General features: G+C 35.1%; 1 protein-coding gene across 1 annotated transcript in view; it reads right to left on the bottom strand.

Annotated features, from left to right (window-relative positions):
* Wsck (tyrosine-protein kinase Wsck) overlaps nucleotides 1-24,800 on the bottom strand; it is a 475,983-nt gene that overhangs the window by 327,611 nt on the left and 123,572 nt on the right. The window contains exon 7 of the mRNA XM_090414787.1: nucleotides 24,266-24,341. Coding sequence (XP_090270913.1) covers nucleotides 24,266-24,341 — 76 coding nt within the window. The remainder of the gene's footprint in view (nucleotides 1-24,265; nucleotides 24,342-24,800) is intronic.

Here is a 24,800-nt window from a genome sequence, read left to right as displayed (position 1 = left end):
TCCTCCATTTGTACTGCACTTTCAGATTTCTCATAGAGATTCTTTGTTATTCTTATGGTTTTGTTGGGAATTCCAAATTCTTCCATAGTTTTCTTCTACAGATTGAATCAAATGCATGACGAAAGTCTATGAAATTTATGTAGCAACTTTGGTTGTACTCTAGTGTCTTTTCTATTAGCTGTCTTAAGGTGAATAGTTGATCAATTGTGCTTCGTCCTGGTCTAAAACCGCCTTGTTCTTCTCGTAGTGCCAGTTCTATATATGGCTTAATTTGTTTTTGGAGTACTTTCATAAAAACCTTACTTGGAATACTGAGGAGGCTAATGCCTTTGTAATTATTGCATTCTGTTTTATCTCCTTTTTTGTATATAGGAGTTGTGACTGATTTGGTCCAATCAGTAGGCACTGCTTCGTTTTTGTAGATCCTTTCAAACAATGTTTTTAATGGTTCCAAAAGTTGTTTCTTTCCTGCTTTTAAGAATTCTGCATGTATTTGATCAATGCCAGGTGCTTTTGTAGTTTTGGGTTTTTCTATGCTGTGTGCTATTATTTCTTTGGTAAAGATATTTGTTTCCTCTTCCATTTCAGTGGATGGAATCGTAATATCCTGGGAGCAAAGTATTTGAAGTATTCTTCCCCAGATGGGAAGAATACTTCAAAGATTTATATAATAAAAATTTGAAGTATTCTTCCCATCTGGCCATTCTTTTTGTTTTACTTTCAATTAGTTGTCCCTCTTTGTTTTTGATCATTATAATTATTGTTGTCCATGTCTTACTTCTTTGGTCTATTTGTTTATATAATTCATGAAGGTTATTTTCTTTTGATAGCTTTTCTGCCATTTTGCATTTTTCTTCTAACCAGTTATTCTTCTCTCTTTTAACTAGTTTTCTAATTTCTCTGGTTAATCTATTATATTCATTTCTGTTATAGTTCTGTTTTAGTTTCATGCTTTTCCTTTGATCACTTAACCTTTTTACTTCATTCGAGATCCAATCCTTTTTACCTTCTCTTTCTGTGTAACCTATTGTTTTTTCTGCTGAATTTAATATTATTTCCTTTAATTTGCACCAATGTTCTTCGATGTTTATATTCTGTTTTGGTACTTCTTTCAGGTTTTTATCTAGTTCTAGGTTGATATTTTCTTAGAATATTGTTGTCTTGTAATTTTTTTACATTGTCTCCTTTTGACTTTAAAAGTGCTTCCAGATTTTAACTTTATTCTTAGGTTTGCTAATGCTAGCTTATGGTCTGATCCACAATCTGCAGAGAAGGATCTGCAGTTTAGGATACTTGATTTCCATCTTTGGTTTACAATAATATAGTCTATCATATTCTTGGTTTGTCTGTCTAGTGATATCGGTACACAATAAATAACTGAAAAAACTCAGGTAGAAAGATTATTTATTAGTATAATTTTCGCCTGTGTGTCACAGGCATCCTCAGTACATTAAGCTCAAAATTAAACACTAACTGACAATTCCAAAAAGCGCCACCTAAGTAGCTGGTGTAAGATAACTAAAAAGGTCAATAACTTTCCTTAAAAAAAAAAAAAAAAAAATTAATACAATAAAAAGTTAGGAAAGATTAGCTGATTTGTAAAGTACTATCTCCCATAAAGGGGAGAGACGTAAGCCGTCGGATCTGTTTAAGTTAGCAGAATGAAGTAGAGTTTCACATGTTTCTTTATAAAGGCGTTCCATGAGAAACTGACTTTTGTGAAGAACTCTTGTCTTTCTCCAATGAACTCTGTGTCTAGTGAAGATGGCATGTTCAGAAAGTCCAGACTTTTCAGGTTTAAAGTATTCAATATAAGATTGGTGTTCTTCTAGCCGAATAGAGGCAGATCTTCCCGTTTGTCCGAAATAAGATAATCCACAAGAGCATGGAATCTGGTAGACACCTGGATGATTAAGATGTGGAAGCTTGTCCTTAGGAGAAGTGAGAAAGGTGGAGATTTTTCTAAACGGTCGAAAGGCAACAAAAATATTCAGTGGTTTTAAAACTTTTGCTATACGTTCACTGATGCCTTGTACATAAGGAATAGTAATGCGCGTTATTTCCTCTGTGTTTGAAGAGGAAGACATTAAAACTACTCAAAGTTCTTTCAATGAAGCAATTCTTATAACCATTAGATAGAAAGGAAGAAGTTATGTATTGTAGTTCTTTCTGTAAAAGATCGTCTGTAGAACAAAAGGAGTGTGCCCGATGAACCAGTGTTTTAATCAGCTTTCGTAATTATTAAATTATTGTTATTCTTCAGTGATTTCAATGCTTTAAACTCAGAGTAAGAAAGATTAGGACGAGGAGGCTTGGCATGAAAAAGAATTTGTGCACATTCAAAACGTAATCTGTTGGCTGTTTTTTGGGATAAGGATCGAATACCCCTGTCTATGTTATGAAAAAAATCCATAATTGGCACCTTATTCAGAGTAACAGCGAAATCATATCCTTTTGATAAAACAAAACGTTCACAGTCTGTTAGTGGACGTCCGGAAACATTTATGACTACTTTATCTATATCAATAGTATTATTACTGGATCTAGGTAAGCTGACTAGTGATTCAAATTTACGTTTTAGCTTGTCACGAGAATCATTAAAGACCTTTAAGTAAGAACTCGAAGATATGCGCATTACAGTAGTAAAAGTTTCGACAGTTAAAACAAGATTCCAGAGCATTTTTTATATCCATAATTTCTTTATTTAAGATGGCAAGAGATTTTTTAGCTTCGTGTAGCTGAATATTTTTCATGCCAAGCCTCCTCGTCCTAATCTTTCTTACTCTGAGTTTAAAGCATTGAAATCCCTGAAGAATAACAATAATTTAATAATTACGAAAGCTGATAAGGAGAAGGCTATAGTGATTCAAGATAGGAAGGAATATGAGAGAAAAATGTCTCTTTTACTTCGCGACTATTCAACTTATAGGACTCTTACATCGGATCCTACCCGGAGTCAATTGAAGAGACTTAATTCTCTTATAGATAATGTATCTACATGGAATGAAGATCAAAAGAAAAAACTTAAAACCTTCTTCGGTCGTCCACCTAGATTGTATGGTCTTCCGAAAGTTCATAAACCAGGCATTCCGTTGAGACCAGTCGTAGATTATATAGGGTGCCCCACTTACAAAATCTCAAAATTTTTATCTAATTTACTCTCCTCTTCAACTAGAAGAACTGATACTTATATAAAAAATACTTTGGATTTCAAAAATAAAATTTCAGATCTTCATTTGGACGTTTCTGATATCATGATCAGTTTAGATGTTGTTTCTTTATTTACAAATGTGCCTCTTTCGGAAAGTATTGAATTACTACAACAGGAATTTCCTTCGGATATTGTAAACGTATCTGAATTTGTAATAAATTCTGGTTATTTTTCCTTTAAAAATAAGTTGTATCAACAAATTGAAGGAACAGCAATGGGTAATCCTCTTTCTCCTGCTATCTCCAATTTCTTTATGGAACATTTTGAACAACATATCTTTGACAATATTTCTCACAGACCTACGCATTGGTTCAGATATGTCGATGACATTTTTGCTGTCTGGAATGGCTCTTCTGATGAACTTCAACAATTTCTCACTAAGTTAAACGCATTACATCCTAGGATCAAGTTTACCCTAGAAATAGAATCAAATAAGCAGTTAGCCTTTTTAGATCTTCTAATTCTTCGCCAACCAGATGGTAACCTACATTTCTCAGTTTATAGAAAGAAGACTCATACAGGCCATTATATCCATGCGAAATCTCATCACCATCCTAGTCAAAAGGCAGGAACTATTAAAACACTGGTTCATCGGGCACACTCCTTTTGTTCTACAGACGATCTTTTACAGAAAGAACTACAATACATAACTTCTTCCTTTCTATCTAATGGTTATAAGAATTGCTTCATTGAAAGAACTTTGAGTAGTTTTAATATGTCTTCCTCTTCAAACACAGAGGAAATAACGCGCATTACTATCCCTTATGTACAAGGCATCAGTGAACGTATAGCAAAAGTTTTAAAACCACTGAATATTTTTGTTGCCTTTCGACCGTTTAGAAACCTCCACCTTTCTCGCTTCTCCTAAGGACAAGCTTCCACATCTTAATCATCCAGGTGTCTACCAGATTCCATGCTCTTGTGGATTATCTTATTTCGGACAAACAGGAAGATCTGCCTCTATTCGGCTAGAAGAACACCAATCTTATATTGAATACTTTAAACCTGAAAAGTTTGGACTTTCTGAACATGCCATCTTCACTAGACACAGAGTTCATTGGAGAAAGACAAGAGTTCTTCACAAAAGTCAGTTTCTCATGGAACGCCTTTATAAAGAAACATGTGAAACTCTACTTCATTCTCCTAACTTAAACAGATCTGACGGTTTACGTCTGTACCCTTTATGGGAGATAGTACTTTACAAATCAGCTAATCTTACCTAACTTTTTATTGTATTAATTAAGGAAAGTTATTGACCTTTTTAGTTATCTTACACCAGCTACTTAGGTGGCGCTTTTTGGAATTGTCAGTTAGTGTTTAATTTTGAGCTTAATGTACTGAGGATGCCTGTGACACACAGGCGAAAATTATACTAATAAATAATCTTTCTACGTGAGTTTTTTCTGTTATTTATTGTGTACCGATATGTCTACTCACGGTTTACCTCTTTTAAAACTTATGCTAGTGATATCCATGTCTATTTTCTTTGGGGTTTGGATGTTTAAAGAGAGTGCTAGTTATTGTTAGTCTATTATTTGAGCAGAAGTTTAGCAGTCTTTCACCACGTTCATTGCTTTCTCCATACCCGAACTTTCCGATTACTCTTGGCCAGGTATCCCAGTCTTTGCTTATTTTTGGGTTTAAGTCCCCCCATTACAATTAGGAGGTCTTAACTTGATGTCAGCTGTACTACTTTTTACAAATCTATAATAGAACTCCTCAATGTCTTCTTCTGATGATGTCGAAGTTAGCGAGTATACTTGAATAATAGTTAGTGATCCAATTGATTTTTTAAATCTTGCTTTAATTATCCTAGGTGAGATAGGATTGTAGGACAATAGAGAGTTTTGAGCCTTTGGTTTTAATATAAGTGCTACTCCTTGATGTTTGTTGTCCTCCCTGCCTGAAGTTAAGATTTTGTACTGTCCATGGTGGAATTCTCCTTTTCCAGTCCATCTGGTTTTGCAGAGTCCAATCACTTCCCATCGGTAGTTGTCTAATTCATGCAGTAGAAATTTCCAATGCTCCTTCCTGGTGAAAAGTTCTTACATTCCATGTTTCTACGCTTGTTATGTTTTTCCTGTCTATTAGGTGATGTTTTGTTCCAATAGCATATTTTCACCTTCACTATCTTGGTTCCCTAATAGTGGGTGCGACCCTTGTTTGACCGGTCGACGGTCAAGCCGGCATGTATCTTTAGGTTGGTTAGAGTTCATTCGGTTTCAATGGTTAAGTTTTCGTCAAGTGTCAACCACCACTCCTTGACCTGAATTGAGCCGCTTTTTTTAGGAAACTACAGTTTGAGAGGAAAGAGTCACCCCCTTGCCCTCAAGTTGCTCTAATAGCAGGGGGGAAGGAGTAAGAAGTAAGAGAGAGTAGAGGGAAAGGAGAGTAGAAGACCAGTCTCCAGATATGATATACCAAGTGTATATTGTATGAAGTAAGATCAGGTCTAGCTTGGGTATTCGGGTTTGCCATGCCCATACTCACCAATATGACCCCTGAGAACAGGGCTCACTTTCCAATTCCAAATCCAACTTACCTAGGTGTACACTCGATAGGACCCTAAATTAAAAGTGACACATAGAAAAGACAGCAGCTAAAACTAAAACACGTAATAATATTCTGCACTGATCAACATCATTTAGGTGGGGTGCAAATCCACAAGTACTGCACACTTCTGCACTGGCACTCTGCTTTTTGACAGCTGAGTATGCTAGCCCTGTTTGGGAAAGATCATCACATGTCAAAATTATTGATAAGGTTCTTAATGAAACATGTTGGCACATTACCAGCTGCCTTAAGCCTACAAAAATTGACCATCGATACTCTCTCTCTCTCTCTGGTATTGCACCTCCTCACATCAGGACTACATCGAGTAGATATGAGTGGAAACAACTAAATGATGAATGGCATCCTTTGTATGGACATGTTGCAGCACATAAGAGGCTAAGATCAAGAAAAAATTTTATTCACTCAGTGGAACCGTTGGTTGATTCCATAAAAGCTACAAGGTCAAAAGCTGTGGCAAGAACAATATCTAGAGGCTCTGAACTTAAACAAATCACTTCCTTCCAGCTTACATCTTGACTGCAAAGATGGAAGACATTGAATAGACTTCGTTCCGGAATGGACAGATCAAAGCAGAATATGGCCAGATGGGGCTGCACAGACAATGACAGCTGCTCATGTAGTGAAACACAAACCATGGATCATCTTCTGCAATGCTGCTTAATAAACATTAATAATATATGTACCCGAGAAGATTTAATGCAGTGTAATGAAACAGCCTTTAAAGTATATTAGTCCCTGGATGAGTGAAAGTTGACATTTTATGTTTTTACTTAATATTTCATGCAAGTGGCATTTTTGTCTTTTAATGTATGCTTTTAATCCCAATTCTTTTAATGTCTATTTCTTTAAATGTATGCGTTTAATCATTTATATGTATGCTCTTACATTTTCTGTAGTTTGCACATGAAATAAATAAAATCAAAAGTAATAGAGAGTGAAGTAGGATCTTTCTTACAGGTAATAAGACAAAACTGTGTTTTAACAGATCTTGAAGAAGCTTCAATCATTTGAGTACTACAGGATTTCTCAAATGAAAAAGAGGAATGGAAGGTACTGTCATCAACACAACTGTGAATAGGATTTGAAGTCAGAGAGGAGACGAGAGTGGACGAGAGCATGTAACCCTGGAGTACTCCAGCAGTGATAAAGAAATCTGATGAAAGGAAGCCATCCACCATGACATTGCAAAGAATGACTAGACAGGAAGTTGGCAACCCAATCACAAAGGGTATGGTTGGACTGCCAGGAAATCACAATCATAAAATGGAAGGAAGAGAAGTGTTGAGAAGGGTCTGATGTCAGACACAAATGCCTTTGAGATATCAAGAGTGACACATGAGTTTCCCAAACATTTTCATGGCCTATGTTGAAAAGTGGATATTCATGAGGAGGTCTGCTATAGAACAAGAATGGTGAAAAAATCCATGTAGGTGATCACTAATAAACTGTGGAGCTCCAAGTGATCTGATGACTGACTATTATCTCCCTTTATAGATAAAGGCAATAAAACTTGTTTCCATTCTGCTGGGTAGATTCAAATGAATATGACAACTTATATAGGCAATACAAAAAACAGATTTCAATGCTGGAGCACACGTTTTAAGCACAACTGGACAGATCACATCTAGACTAGAAGACTGGTCAGTATCAATACTAATAAGGAGTTTTCTGATAGCCTTCTCTTGAAAGTTCAGGAGGCATGCAGTGAGCAGTTTGAGGTACTGCAGGTGATTTGCATTTTAAACAGAACTGGAGAAAAAACTAAAACCAAAACTGGTCTGTTTTATCTTTGGGCAATATTATGATGGTACCATCAGGATGTGAGAGAACTTAAACTTTCCATATTACATCATGTATGATGTAGTATGGAAAGTTTAATGAGCTGTAGTTGTAGAGGATCTTGATAGTGGCATTAAAGCCCCTGGACAATGATCAAATCTACAGAGAGTCTTTTTTTTTTCATGGACTTTTCTGATTTGTAAGATTTTTTGGATAAATTTTTGCTTATTTGCAATTTTTTGCTGGTTTCTGTGGGAGTTTTTTTAATATTATTTTTATAACACTAATTTTTATGCCATCATTTATGTTAATCAAATCTTGGGAAAACTCATACAGTTGCAGGATGAAGCAGAGATGGACTTATAGATACAAATTGCAAATGGAGTACCCAGACTCCAATTCTGGTCTCAAGAAAGCCTTCGGCAAACTGCTTTTAAAAATTAAAAGCAACATTCCCCTTGCTATCCCTAAAGAACTGATTCAGAGCAGAATTAACCTACTCGAAAAGATGTTCTAACATAATTTTAATATAAAAACAAGTGCAAGGTCAAAGGTCAGTTCTGACTTCAGACACCACCATTCAGTCTCTTTGGGCTAATCTTCTTTTACAGTGTACTTGTAGGTAATCTTTCTATTTGCATTCATTATACTTTATCTTTTATTCATCCTTGATTTAATTCTTTCATTACTTCTTCATTTATTCTATAATCAAACAGGGTATATTTTGCTTTTTTATCTTCATCAAATTCCTGACTTACCCTCAAGGGGTGTACAGGATATGATAGTACTACATGAAAAATTTACCTCATTACTAACTTCCTATCTACAATTTTCCTCCAAATCAGTCTATTACTTGTCAAGACTCCAATATTATCATTATCAGATCTTATATTTCTATCATCAAAGACACATTGTACCATATCAATCCACCTATATCTTGGTCTTCCTCTGGGTCGTTTTCCTGACAATCTGGCAGAGAACGCTTGTTTTGCTAATCTTAACTCGCCCATTCTGTTTAAGTGACCATACCACCTGAGATTAGCTCTGCTAAAGCATTCCTGGATGCTGACAATGTCAAGTTCTTTCCTAACATCCTCGTTTTTAATATGATATTGTCATTGATGCCATCTGTTCAAGCCTCTAATCTTTCTCAGGACTCTCATATCTGCGGTCTCTAGTCTTTGGTCAAGTGTTTTACTTCTGACCCAGCTCTCAGATCCATAAGTTAAAATTGGTTTCAACACTGTCTTGTATAGAGCTAATTTAGTGTTCCAACTAATTTCTCTGTTATTACATATGAATTTATTCAACTGACTTCCTACCACATCATCTTTTTTGATTCTCTTGTTGTCTATTTCCATATTTAATTTACCATCTTCAGTAAAAATCATGTCTAAGTAGCTGAAATGTTTTACTTGTTCCACAGGTTCTCCATTCATAACACAGTTGATATTTTCAATGCTTCTGCCTATTTTCATTGTCTCTGTCTTTTTAATGCTGATCTTCATACCATATCTATTACAACAGTTATTCAATTTCTGACATAAACATCTCCAATTCTAATATCATGTTTGATACCACTTTCCTTCATAATGTGATCCATATAGATAATGAATAATAGAGGGGATAATGTACATCTTTGTCTCACACCAGATTTAACATTAAGCCATCTTCCTGTACTTCCTTCAAATCTAATTGCCGATTTACAACTCAAATACAGACTAAGTATTGCTTGATATAATGCCCCATTGACACCATATAACTGTAGTGTATTGAATAGCTTCTCTCTTGGCACCATGTCATATGCCTTTCCCAGATCAACAAAACTTAAATACAGATCTTTGTTATAATCCCATGCTTTCTCAACTATTTGTCATAAAGTGAAGATCTGATCCTGACAACCACTATTTGGCCTGAATCCAGCTTGTTCTTTACCAAGCTTTTCTTCCACAATTCTTCTCAACCATTTCTCAAATATACTTGCATAGATCTTGCCAGGAACACTCAGTAGGGAAAAACCTCTGTAATTCTCACATTCAGTTTTATTTCCCTTTTTATATATAGGTACTATCAGAGCCCTACTCCAACCATCGGGAATTCGTCCCTCTGTCCAGGCTTTCTGAACTATGCAGTGCAGCCACTGTAAGACTTTTATACCACCATACTTCAGCATTTCGGGTCGAATATCATCTACTCCTGCTGCTTTTCCACATTTCAAGCCTTTGATGGCTTTTTCTACTTCAAGTATGGATATGTATTCCTGATTGTATGCCTGTTGAGTGTTTGTACCACTTTGCTATCACTGCTTGTTTCATTTCGCAATTTTTTGAAGTTATTACTCCATACTTCAAGGATATATCTTTTCTCCTGATTTCATGTCACCTTTATCATCTCTTACTCCTTTTACAGCACTCTTTCCTCCATTTCTAAGCTTCTGCAGCAACTTCCAGAATATCTTACCACCTTCTTGATATTTATTTTCTATGTTCTTGCCAAAGTACTTCCATGACTTTTGTTCAGCTAGTTTTACACAGTGTTTCGCTTTCTTACATTTGTCTCTGTATTCTCTAAGAGCAAAAGCTGACTTATTTGCAAGGAACTTTTGATATGCTTTCTTCTTTTCCTTCATTGCCTCTTTAACTTCCTGTATCTACCATGGAGTTCTGATTTTTCTATCCTTGCAGACAACCTCGCCACATGCCTGTCTGGCTGAATCAATCAGGGTTTTCTTCAAAGCTTACCACTGAATCTCCAAGGTTTGGTGCCTGTTCTCAAACTCTTTCATTTTTTCTTCAATAATCTTTGTGTATTTTAGTCTACAGTTCACATCTGAGAGCTGAGTAGAAATCCAACAGGTATTTGCCATTATTATTATTAGCTTTGCTATTTTCTCCAAATTTTCCCAAAATATTTTTGTAAGTCTGACAATCATTTCCTACTCTGCTATTTAGATCCCTAACAAGGACAAACTTTTCCTTTTTCATTGTGTCAGTTGCTTTCTCTAGAGCATCAAAAAATTCCTCCACTTCTACCTTAGTAGAACCTTCTGTGGGACTATAGGCACAAATAAGTCTCATTATCCAATTCCCCATTCTGATATTTGTCCACATCACTCTCCTTAAGACTGCCCACCATTCAAGAAGATTAGCCTCATATTTTGTGTTGAATACTGTGGCTACTCCTTTTCCTTGATTGCCATTGCCTGAATATAATATTTTGTATTTATTGCTCAGAAAGATCTCACCAGTTTTGGTCTTTTTTGTTTCAGTCACCCCTATTATGTCGATGTGGTACTTATCTAATTCCTCAGCTAGCTCCATTTCTTTGCCATTCAGGCTTCTTATGTTGATAGTACCGATCTTTAACTCTGGTGATGTTGAGTTGGGGTGTGCTTTCAGATTTGTTCCAGTAGCTGACTTTTCGCTGTTTGCCCTGGTTCCCTGGCAAAAACAACGGGGGGGCTTGTTTAACCAGGCGACGCTCTAGCCTGCATGAAATTTTGTCATGTTGTACCATCATTTTCTACATTGGTTTAAGCCAATAAGAATACAATTTGCTCGGCTAAATCCCAAATTGCCAGCCCATCCTTGTTCGTTCAGTATCCAGGTAGATACCCAACAGGGTGCACCACAAGAAGGATTGGACATTAGGTCAGAAGCCCTGGTCGGTTCTCCACATTCCTTTAAAGGCTATGTGGAGTTCTCCTCTCAGTTATACAGCTTTGACCATTAAGCAACCCTTTTTTTGCTTTTTTTTATCTCATAAATTTCAGCTGGTATTTTTTTTATTGCCCATATTTCACTTCCATAAAGTGGTACTCGTATAAAGTAAACAGCACTTTTAATCTAGTCTTTGCACTATATTTATTCCAAAATTTTGTTAATGGCATCTGTATTTCATTATCATCATATGTGGATATAATATTTCTCAGAATGCATATAATATTCTAAGGGTATATTTCTTAGAAAAAAAGAAGAACTGGAAGACCAAGAAAGTGATGGCATGAGACTGGAACAGGCCACCTGGCCTGAAATTCATGAGAGGAAGAAGAACTATTAGAATGCAATCTGGTATTTGTCTCTCTTGCAATATCTTAAATAAAATGTTTAATTTTACTGTCAACTCTCACTCATTGTAACAAACTACTGAAGTAGTCCAAACTAAAGCCCTTTTTTAAATATATATTGGCTCCTTACCCCCCCCCCTTGCACACATATGCAAAAAAGTGCACAAAATCAATAACACAAAAGTGCTGTGTGAGAGCGAATGGCTAAGAAAAAAAATCTATTAACAAACTGAAAAGTGGAAGAGTGGTTATATACATTGGCAGAAAACTATCAGGCAAGCTGTTCCAAACAGAGATGGTTCGTGGAATGAAGATGTTGGTTTAACATTTTTAGAGTCAAAGTATGTGGATGGTGACTAATGGGTGTTTGTATTATTACATGATAAGAGGAAAGTGGAGGAATGGTATAGGTCATGAAAGTACCTATATAAGAAAAAAAAGTATAATGCACAATCTGTATTAAAGAAGGTCACCTATTACATCAGTTATTCAATTTAGTCAGGAAATCTTGCAGACTTGTAGCAGATTTATTTAGAAGTATAACATCATCCACATAAAGCAAAGAGCTGACATTAACATCTCCAATTTTGATATCAGGTTTAATTCCACTTTCCTTCATAATGTGATCCATATAGATAATGAATAACAGTGGGGAAAATGTACATCCTTGCCTGACACCAGATTTAAGATTAAACCGTCCGGTACTTCAATTCTAACTACTGACTTACAACTCAAATAAAGATTAAGTATTGCTTGATATAATGCTCCACTGACACCATATAACTGTAGCGTTTTGAATAGCTTCTCTCTTGGCTTGTCATATCCCTTTTCCAGATCTACAAAACTTAAATACAGATCTTTGTTATGTTAGTATGATTTCTCAACTATTTGTCATAAAGTGAAAATCTGATCCTAACAGACTCTATTTGGCCTGAATCCAGCTTGTTTTTCACCAAGCTTTTTTGATACAATCCTTCTCAACCATTTCTCAAGTATACTTGCATAAATCTTACCAGGAACACTCAGTAAAGAAATACCTCTAATTCTCACATTCACTTTTTTTTCCCTTTTTATATATGAGTACTATAAGAGCTCTACTAGGATCATCCAGAATTTGTCCCTCTATCCAGGCCTTGTGAACTATTCAGTGCAGCCACTGTAAGACTTTTATACCTCCATACTTGAGCATTTCTAGACAAATATCATCTACTCCTGATGCCTTTCCACATTTCAGGCATTTGATGGCTTTTTCTACTTCAAGTATGGATATGTATTCCTGACTGCATCTGTGTTGAGTGTTTCTTACCACTGTGCTTTCAATGCTTCTATCATTTAGCAATTTTTCAAAGTATTTACTCCATACTCCTTTATTTTAGTGTTGCATGGTGATCAGCATTCATTTTAGAAATTATGGACTTTGCAACAGTGTTATAAATGACTCTTTTATTTCCCGACGTTTCGATCTTCATATTAAGATCATCATCATTATCTCATCCGCTTGGTAATGGGTTGAGTCCACTAAGAAGAAAGCTTCTCCACTTATTGCGATCTTTGGCCATCTCAGTCATGATTCTATAGCTGGTGTTAGATCTGAAATCGGCGCCTTCAGAATTTTCTGACATCACCATTCCAGAATCTAACAATTTACATAAAATCAAAATTTACATACTTATCCTTTAGCAGGAAAAATGTGTTTTTTTTTTGTAACCACTCTCTGTATAATAATTTTGTGAATTTTGAAACTTATGCCTGAGTGTCTAGAATAAATATAGGTCAGAAAAAAGGGCAGAATAAGAGAGAATTATTAACAAAATAATGCAAAGAAAGAATGCGAACTATTTCAACGATATAGGGCAAAGATCACCCTAAATGCAGTAAGGTCAGAAAAATACCTGAGGGCACTATATCTCAGAAAGCACGCTGACTCATACGTTCCCCGAACCAAAAAGTCCGGTATAAATCGGTGTAGTCACCCGAATGAGACTAATGGTGAAGCAATGGAAAATTTCAAATGCGAAAAGGTGGCGCTCTTGAAGATGGTATATAACACGGAAGGAAATCCTCCCCCCATTTTTTCTTGTTCCTGAAATTTCTCTCCGAGTGCTTCGAGAAATCTTCACAGCTCAGCTCTCATATTTGAGGGCTGACTTACGACAGAGTTCAGTATGTCACCGTAGTAGAGTCGGCAAGATGAAATCGCAGGCCGTAGTAGAAGTCCATACTACGTAAAATCTAGGCAGGAGACTAGCGTCCACCCCAACAAGCACGTGTAAACCACGTGGCATTGGTATCAAGAAATCCAGATTCGAAAACAAAGGACGAAGGACGGCAAGAACCAAAGACAAAAGAATTAGATAAGTATTCTCATTTATTCTAGCCCTTTTTGAGATTGACTTACATTTTAGAGAGTGGTACTTAAGATTGTATTACAGGAAAGAGTGAAAAGTTTAGATCTGAATATAAATGATTACATTTTCTTGAGACGAACTTTTTGGAATTTTCAACCCGATAAAGATTCTGTATTGATTGTTCTGAGAGAATTCATTAAAGTGTTAAAGTGGCTTAATGAGAAAAATTAATTCTAAATTTTAATGTAACGTATACTGAGTTAATGAGGTATTGAGTTTTGCTAATAATCTGAATTTAATGTATAAAGTAAATTGTAAACTTTAAGTGTGACATGTTCTGAGTCATTGAGATATTGAAATTTCTTATATTCTGAACTTTAGTGTTAATATGAATTGTAATCATAAGTGTATTATGTATTAAGATATTGAGACATAGAATTGCTGATACTTTGAGGTAAAATACTGAAATTGATTAATGACTGAGAGAGTGAATGAGAGGTAATGATTTAAACTTTAGAATCTGATAATCGATTTAATTTGTGTAGTATCATCAATTGGATTTAATCAATATTTGATTCTTTAAATTTATGTGTATCTGATCATGTTGACTGACTCTGACCCTTCGTAAAAATCGAACCTGAGTAAGTGTGAGTGTGCGGGAATACCCCAAGTGAAAATAAGGGCACGACTGCAAACAAGAATAAGATTATGCCAGAGATTCCAAGTTTCTAGGAATTTAATTATATTGCTAGTAACACCTGTGATTCTATAGTTAACCTAAAGCTAGAGTCTATCCCTAACTTTAATGCTCAAGCTGGTGGCAAAAAAATAAATTTGTTTGAGTAATAAGGATAATATATAGGATTCAGGGAGCGGATAATCTTCTGGTGGCCCTAAAGATTAAGTTAAGAAAGAAAATCATAAAAGAAACGCGACATAAGGCTTAGTTTGTTATTACTAATGTGGAACGCATAACTACAACGCAAGTCTATTCAACATAGAGACATAAACGCGATAGAATTGACATTTGCAACAAAAGTAATAAACAAAGAATAATAAAGAAAACCCCCCCCCATGCAACACTGGGCAGTTGAGAATGTTCTTTCAGCAACTTTAACCAAGTACTTCTTGGTCTGCCTCTAGGTCTTCTACCTCCTATATATATCCATTCAGAACTAGATATGGCAATCTATGAGCAGTCATTCTCTGGATGTGTCCAAACCATCTCAGCTGACGCTTAATGATTGTATCTATTATATCCTCTGGGAAGTTTAAATCTATTCTGACTTGATCATTGGTCTTGTGATCCAGTGGGTGTTATCGATTTTTCTGAGGCATTTCAAATGCTTGAAGTTTCTTGATTGGTTGTTGAGTTAATCTCCAGGCTTCTGAAGCATAGATAGCCATGGGGATGATAAATGTTTTATATAATTTTAGTTTTAGACTTGTTTGGATTTTTTTATTTTTCCATATTTTATTTAGTTTAATCATGCTGGTCCAACCAAGGTTTAGTCTGTGTTTTACTGTTTCCATGTTGTTGAGGTTACTAGAAATGAGACTGCCAAGATAAACATATTTATTAACTTGTTCCAATGGATGATTTTCGAGATTTATAGAAATATTTTCTTCTTCTCTACCTATCTTCATTATTTTTGTTTTGTGAAGATTTATTTTCATACCATAGGTTTTACAGGAGTCATTTAAGATATTAATAGTTTTTCTAACTGTGATTTAGAGTCTGCTAGGATAATGATATCATCAGCATATTTGATGTGATGAATGTTGGTGCCATTGATTTTTAGACCTCATTCGTCAGCTATGGTTTTATAGACTTCTTTTAGGAAGATGATAAAGAGTTGAGGTGAAAGAGGGCAACCCTGCATTACACCTTTCTCGTCTCTGAAATCCTTGGTTTTAATGTTGTTTGTTTTAACAAAAGCTTTAGTATCTCCATAATAATTTGTAATAAATGTTAAAATATCAGAATTCATTCTTACACTTTTTAAAATGGTTATCAATTTATTTCTATTAACTGAATCAAAGGCTTGCCTGAAATCTATAAAACAACAGTATATGGGCACGATGTATTCCCAATATTTTGGGAATACATCGTGAATGGTGAAGATGGTGAAGATGTGGTCTATAGTGGATCTATGTGGCCTGAATCCTGCTTGATTTTCTTTCTTCACCTTGATCTTCACCAATGGTGAAGATGTGGTCTATAGTGGATCTATGTGGCCTGAATCCTGCTTGATTTTCTTTTATGATTTTTTCTGTAAGCACCTATGTTCTCTTTTGATAAATAGTTTATAACAATGACTTATATGACTTTTCGGATAAATAGTTTATAACTATGACTTAAGAGTGTTATGGGTCTGTAATTTTCACATATTCTTTTGTCTCCTTTTTTATTAACTGGTATAATAACTCCTGTTTTCTAGTCAGTTGGAATTAATCCAGTATAAAGAATTTGGTTAAATAATTTCATTTAGAAGTTAACGGCTTCCTTGCCACCATATTTCTATAGATATTTCATCTTTGCCGGAGCTTTCGAGGTTTCATTTGGTTCACTGCATTTATAATTTCTGCTGCAGTTATGGGTGGTGCCTTTTCATATATCATCTTCTGTTATACTTTCATCCTCATGTTCTTTCTGAAATAATGTTTGATAGTAGTCCTTCCAGATTATTTTAATATTTTGTATTGATCCAGTTTCTGGATTGTTTTTATCTTTCATTATTAGTGGTTTATCTTTATATATCTTAGTTAATTCTTTTATAATTTTATATACAGTTTTATTGTCATTTCTTTTATTAGCTTCTTCACACAGTTTTGCTTTTTCCTCCAACCAATCATTTTTGGCAGATATGCACATTTTATCAATTTTGTTTTTAAGGTTCTTATAATGTTGTTTATTTTCTTCTGTATTTTTTATATTTAATATATGCTTTGCTATTCTTTTTTCTTCTAAAGTATTTAAAATTTCAGGGATTATCCATTCATGATTTGGTCTTGCTGTTGTTCCAAGTATGTTTCGTGCAGTATTTATAATAATTCTTTTACTTTGATTCCATGTATTTTCAATATTATCATAGGTTAATCGTCTAATCTCATTTCCTATTAGTGTTTGATAGTAGTCTTGCATAAATTTCTCATTCAGTTTTGACATGTCCATTTTGTTGATAAAAGCTTGTGACTTGTGGTACTTAAATTTTAGTTTTATTTTTGCCACAAGAAGTTCATGGTCAGTGTCGAAATCTGGAGTTTTTAAAGTTCTAGCATTTTGAACTGTTGATTTCCAGTTACGTTTGATTAAAATGTAATCAATACAGTTCTTTGTTGAACCATCTGGTGAGGTCCATGTGTATTTGTGCGAAGGTCTATGGAAAAAAAAAGGTATTGCAGATAAATAGATTATTTGCTTTATAAAATTCTAGTACTCTTTCTCCTCTTTCATTTCTATTATCAACTCCAAACCTGCCCATCACATCCTCCATGCCTGGGGTGAACTGCCCAATCTTGGCATTAAAGTCTCCCGTGGATAGGATTAGGTGTTCATCACACATGTTGAATTGGATTTAAACAGTATTGATGTGAACACAGCTTGATAAGAAAATAACTATTTATTAACTTAAAAGCTAATATTTAACTTACTTAACTTACTAAATTCACAATTTCCCCCTGATATATTTTAGCTATTTAAATTTACAGTACAGGCAGGTTATTTTACATGGAAAGGGAAAATATACAAACAATTAGATCGGACAGCTATGGGATCCCACCTATAGCCAACTTCTACACAGAACATCTGGAAAAGCTAGCTATCAACACAGCCACTCTCAAACCTAGTCTATAGCTACGTTATGTTGATTATGTGTTTGCTATTTGGCCACATGGCCCAGACACACTGAATACATTTTTAATGCATCTAAATAGCGCACCCTAAAATGCACTTTACAATGGAACTAGAAGCCAATGACTGCCTGCCCTTCCTGGACAAACTGATCACATGTCTTCCAGAAGGTTCCTTTTCATTTTTGGTTTATAGAAAACCCACACATACAGGGAGATATTTACACAAACAATCATATCATCACTCTTCTCAACAATACGGTATCTTAAAAACACTAACCCATAGAGCTAGAGCAATCTGTTCCAATGACATTGCTCTCACTGCTGAACTTTCTCACCTGCATCACACCTTCCTAACCAATGGCTATAATCCCCATAAGATAGATAAAATACTAAATGCTACAGAGAAATCCCCCTACTATCTAGCACAGAAGACTACAACAAAACTATCACCATCCCATACATTAAAGGCACATCTGAAAAGATATCTAGGGTGCTTAACAAACACCAACTGTGTACTGTATTTAAACCTTATGTGAAATTGGCAACTCTCATCCGTTCACCTAAGGACAGATTCACTCCTTTATCACAACGAGGAGTCTATGAAGTGCCCTGTTCTTGTCATCAAGCCTACTACGGACAGACAGGAAGAACTATGGACATCTGCCTCAGTGAACAAAAAAATATATCCACCACTTTTGCTATGGCAAGTAGGGTCTGGCAGACCATGCTTTGGATACCCCGGCACACAGGATCAATTGGAAAAAAACAAAAGTACTGCACAGAAGCTTCTACAATTCAGAGAGGTTGTTCCTGGAATCAACAGATGCCTTAAAACATACTCCAAACCTTAACAAGTATGGCTGTATAAATTTACCAAAGATTTGGGAGACAGTCATCCTAAGACCAAATTAATATTTATTTTAATTTTATTTTTTTCAAAACTTTGGACTACTATTTTTCAAAACTTTCAAGGACTACTATTTTTTTCAAACTTTGGACTACCGTTTTTTTTTTTTTTTATTTTAACTTAGATGGCACTGTAAAACTCAATGTAGCTTAGAAATACCGAAGCGCTTTACATCGATTTTGACTGAGGTCAAGTCTCATGAGATGTTACAAAAATAACCTTGTTTGTCTCTATGTATTTTATGTTAAATATTAAAGTAAATAACCCTATGGGAATTGATTGTATTTACTGTTTTAACTAAAGTTTCTAGAATGTCAAAAACAAAGGCAGTGCTTTGCCATCAGAACTTTGTATAATAGCTATGTATAAGAGGCACAAGAAAGCTGTTTACGATTAAGTGTGTGAGAAAGTTGTTTGCGAGCTCCACACACGAACACCTTCAAAGCTAGAATCAAAGCCCGTTCTTTCTTCTCCTCTGTGTACTCTTTTTTCAAAGGAAAAAAGAGTACACGGAGGAGAAGAAAGAACGGGCCAGCCTTAACAAAAAGATCAAGGAGAAATGCCGAGTTCTTCGGGATTTACAACCCTTGGTGCAAGGCCCCAAGAAGGCAAAAATAAAAGGCGATTGAGCCGAACATTGGGAGGAGAGTCCAGGTCCAGTTGCCGAAAGGAGAGGCGTGGTCCAGTTGCCGAAAGGAGAGAGGCGAGGCACAGTTATCAAGAAGGGAGGCAAGCTGCAGTTACTAAGAGGAGAGGTAAAGCGCTGTTACCGAAAAGAGCAAGAGGCAGTCAGACCCAGAGGACCAGACTTTACGGCAAACCCACGGCAGAGGAAAAAATTGGGAGAACAGCTGATGCCAAATGCCGGTCGGATGTTCTAGTGCTGTGGAAAATCAACCAAAGCCAAAAGCCGCAGAGTGATCTTCAAGCCTGTATGCTGAAACTTCTTGCCTGAACTTTTGAGTACCGGGAAGATTGCAGTCCAAGACCCGCTGATATTCCAACGAAACGCTCTCTTGAAACAAGACTCTCCAGATGGAAACCTAAGGACCTAAGGCTTGAGATGAAAGAAAAACCATAGAAACTTTGATGCAGGACTTTTGAAGGTGTCGTCACAAAGAGCCTCTGTGTGTTACATTCTTTTTGTAATCTAGGAGATATGTCATAGATGGACTGATAAGAAATAGTATTAAGAAATATCTATAAGAGAGTCCTCTGATTTGTTGTTAACCGGAACATAAATTGTAAGATAACATGCCATAGCTAGCTAATCTCTTTATGAGTAAATTAGTCTCGGCAATTTGATTTTTTTAAAGCAGAGAAGTAACAGAGTAATTACATTGTATAGTCATTTAATATTGAAAAGGGAAAGTTTGTTTCTTTATATCAAAAGTATATAAGGACAGGTAAAGAGAGAGTAACCTCCCTATCGCTTATTTAATGTAAGTTGTTTTTTTTTAATGCAAATAAATGTGTTTTAATTATATATCAATAGAGTGCGGCCTGACTGTTTATTTTACAATGCACTGTTCCTAAATAAACGCAAACTTAAGAGCGGCAAACCAAGTAAGATAAGTTAAGTGCAAATAGACCACGACTGTTTGTGTCAAGTTTTACTGAAGGAATTTGTGTTAGAGAAAGAGAGAGAGAAATCAACCAGCCATATTACTGAGTTTTATGCCAATTAAAAGATATTGGTGGCGCAGTCCTATGAAATAAATTTTCTAGTGTCCATAGACATAAAACTCGAAGTGTGAAAGGTAGATAAACTAAGTACACAATAGTAAGATGGAATAGTGAGAATAAGAAAGGATTATATATATATAAAATAATAATAACGTTGGCTTATAAATAGAAAGTTATAGTACACAGTTTACAGCGCTGTATTTGGACTTTAGTCTTGTGTTGCATGCTGGAATTACTTATACTAGCCCCACTGTTACACCGGATTGTGGTTGTCTCGCATTTGTAACAAACTTTGTTTGTGTGCTCTGAAGATGCTGGATTTAATACCAGCAAACTATTAGCTTTTAAGTTAATAAATAGTTATTTTCTTATCAATCTGTGTTCGCATCAATACCGTTTAAATCCAATTCAACATTAAAGGCTCCCATCACGATTAATATATCTTTCTTATTAGTTTTTTCTATTAAATCTTGTAACTTATCATAAAAAGTATTGATTTCTTCATCTTCATGTGACTGGTAGAGGGCATAAATTTGAATAATTGTCAAGTACACATTTTTCTCTTTACCTTTTAGTCTAATAGCGATCATTCTTGGGCCGTGGGGTTCTATGGTCATGACTGCATTTTGTAGATTGTTATTCACTAAGATGGCAACTCTTTCTCTATGTATATTGTCCTCTCTGCCTGAATAGAATAGTTTTCTTGAGTTCAGATTTATAACTCCTTCTCCTGAAGGAGTTATAAATCATCATCTGGAGTATATACAAATATACAGGACAAGTTGAGTTACATTACATACAGTAAGCTAGAGAAACAATGGTTTGATCACAGGTTATTCTACTGGCATGACCTCTAGTGAAAAAAAATAAATAAAAAAAAAATAATAATTATAAATTAATTAATTATTCAGAAACTACAATCAAGCTAAATTCTATTTATAACATGAGCAAACATTCTTTCTTATAGATAGTTTTCTTTCAGTAACAATGTTTCAGTAATAGTTTTCTTTCAGTAACAATGTTTCAGTAATAGTTTTCTTTCAGTAACAATGTTTCAGTAATAGTTTTCTTTCAGTAACTATTTTTAGCATTACAATTGTTATTTTTGATTTAGGATCCTGGATTATCTACAGTCCTGTTTATAGTTACTCTTAGAGAGGAAGGTTCCGTGGGTCGAATATGTCGAATGTGCTTTCCATGTGTTTGGGATTTTTAGACCATCATTATTGTTCAGATTGGGGAGGTTGATAATAATCTTACAGGTTTCCTTAAATTTGCATTCATACCATGTTTTGGTGTGATGTAAACAACTGGTGCTTTTCCAGTCAATTCTATGTAAAGTATAGTTACTTCATCATAGTTATTATATTTAATTTGTCATTTATGTTTGCAGGAGGTTTAAATCATCCCAGAAGATGGTGGCCATAACCTTTCCTACGGAAGGAATGGTTTTTGCTTTCTTTGGTGCAGATTCCCCGCTTGCAACCCATTGTTTTGACTGTTCCTTGGTCTCAGGCTGGTAGTGATAAATCCATGTTTTGTCCACTGTTACGAAACAACGGAAAAATTCCTCTGGATTCCGTTGAAATAGCTTCAAGCTGTCCTTGCAACAGTTCACACGTTGACGCTTTTGATCCAGTGTGAGCAAACACAGCACCCATCTTGTGGATAGTTTTCTCATATGTAAATGTTCATGTAAAATATTATGTATGCAGTCATTTGAGATGCCCACAGCTTTAGTAATTTCACGCACCTTCACTCTTCTATCATCCATCACCATATCATGGATTTTTTCGATAATTTCTGGAGCAGTGACCTCAACAGGACGTCCAGCGTCACTTGTGCTCATATGGCCACTTCGAAAGTTACTAACCACTTATAAACCATTCTAATCGAAGGTGCAGACTCGCCATAATGTTTATCAAGCTTCGCTTTAGTTTCCTGAGTCATTTTCCCTTTCAAAAAATAATGTTTAATCACTACACGAAATTCTTTCTTGTCCATTTTTCACAAATCACGGTACTTGATCGATTCAAATGAACGCCAAACACAGATTAATAGACCTATTTCACAAACTTAGTGCGTGATCCTCCAACAATTGCCAGCAACTAAAATTAACCTCGATACGTACTGGTGGCGCCATCTCTTAGGCTTTGCATGGACTTCTCGAACAGCCCTCTTACTTTGAATAATGGCTTCACACATGTAAGAAAAAAACTAAATTTAATTATTACTCCTATATATTTTGCTCAACATGTCATGAGCTTCTTTCAGGGAGAAGGCTGAAAAACAAGTCATGCAGCATGCATATAATATCACATCTCAGTTGCAGCTGTCCAGTAGGAAATACCATTCGAGTTCAGAGATGTGGAAATAGATGTATAATTAATTAATTTAAAAATAATAAATAAATAAAAATATAAAAAATTATAAAAAAATTAACAGCAATGCAATCACCTCCCAAAACATAAAAAAGGTATACTGTCGGTCCAATTAAGATTAGGATGGTGGCATAGGGCTTCACATAATTCAAAAAAACAGACAATCAAATTTGAACCTACTGTAGTGTAGCATTTTGATGTGGTTCCAGTGAACTCTGTGTCCATCCAGTGTCAATGGCATGAGAAGCCATTGACGGTGGAATCGTTGTTTGCAAATATACCACTTCAAGAAATTCTACAGCTTTTATAAGTAGATTTCCCTGTTGACATTGTCGATTTCTTCAAGTTTATTATCAAAACCAGCTATTTTACTTGGCATAATAAACTATTTTAGTAGATCAAAGGTATACTGTGATGAGTAGTCCTATATCACCTGCTTTTGCTAATTATTTTATGGAGCATTAATTTAGAGGATTGGATTTCTCATAAGAGGTTCATGACATACTGGGCAATATATATATAGGAGTAATAAATTATATTTAGTTTTCTCTTACATGTGTGATGCCATTATTCAAAAAATATAGTGTATCTAATGAGCATGTTTCTATTAAACAACTTGTAAGTAGTAGTAGAGATAAGTTATATTTCTGGAGCTCTGTACACATATATAAATGTTCGATATCATAACAGGCAAAAAAAGAAGCAAACCACTTTATTACTTAGAGAATCGATTCCCAACCAGTGGTACGCATACCCATGGGGGGTACGTGCTGGGCTGTTCAGGGGTACACAAAAAATAATCAGTAATGGTGGAAAAACAAGTAAAGTAAACAAAATGCAAAATGTTAGTTATGGAACAATAAATGTTTTGAATCACTGCTATTTTAAAAACAAGGGAGCACAATTTATAGAAATGGGTTTAAAAGGGATACACAAGTGGAAAAAGGTTGGGAACCACTGACTTAGAGCAATATTTTGCCTCCAGGTATTATCAAGGTTAAACCTCGCCATCAGATTATGGTGCTAATGTATGATGGGCTCAAACCCTTTTGTGGATGGGGTTTGCAATAAAAAAAAGTCTGCATTCTACTGTCTCGAGTGCATTCGCAAAAGTAAAGTGTGGGTAGCTTGGTTGTTTCTGCAGAGAATGAATAGCATTCATGCAAATCACCGGCAGTTTCTAGCAGCAAAAGTTTTTAATTTAGGAATGTTCTGTAAAGCATAATGTTCCAGAATTTGCTAGAGAAGTGGAATAGTATTCCACTTCTGTAGCAATTTCTTTTTAAGGAAGAAAACCATTAAAATTTGAAAGTATTATGTATAACAAATACATAAATTAAATATCAATTTAGAACAATCATTTTCCAGAAATATTCAGATACTATTTTTTATATTGACCAAAACAGACTGAATGCAATTACATACACACTTTTAGGAAATAAAAATATATATACTTACAGATATCTCTCTTAATATTACTACCATTTCTGTGGATTAGGGATGACCGTAAAGGTGAATAAGCACATTTTGTTACCTTCAAAAAAAAAAGAAAAAAAAGAAGAAAAAAAAAAGAAAAAAGTAAATGCACTGAAATAGGCATTAATTACTAAACAATGCTAATGAATTAACAAACCATTTTTGACTTCTTATCACTAAAAATTGATTTCATACAAACTAATTACTCAAATTGTGACCCTCTTCCGAGTGAACCTTAATACCCATAACCAACTTCGCTCCCCTACTCCAACTTCACAGTATGGTTCAAGTCAGAAGAGAAGCTGAATCATTTTCCACAGTTATGATCTATAACAAATATTTTAACTATTTGTGATAGATCATTATTCTTCCAACCCTCTTAAAAAATTTCTTCACCAGCTCCCTCCAAAAATACTGTGGATGTCTGCTCTCCCCTTGGCAACTCTAATCACAATTTATTCAAGTCTCCTTCTCTACAGGTCATTCTCTTCCAGGCCAATCTCAGTCTTGTCCCTTA

Source organism: Typopeltis vanoorti, chromosome 25, assembly GCF_054136105.1.
Source record: "Typopeltis vanoorti isolate ZY-2024b chromosome 25, IOZ_Tvanoo_1.0, whole genome shotgun sequence".
Taxonomy (NCBI): Eukaryota; Metazoa; Arthropoda; class Arachnida; order Uropygi; family Thelyphonidae; genus Typopeltis; species Typopeltis vanoorti.
The sequence above is the reverse complement of the archived record's forward strand: the minus strand, read 5'-3'. Positions and strand labels throughout refer to the sequence as shown.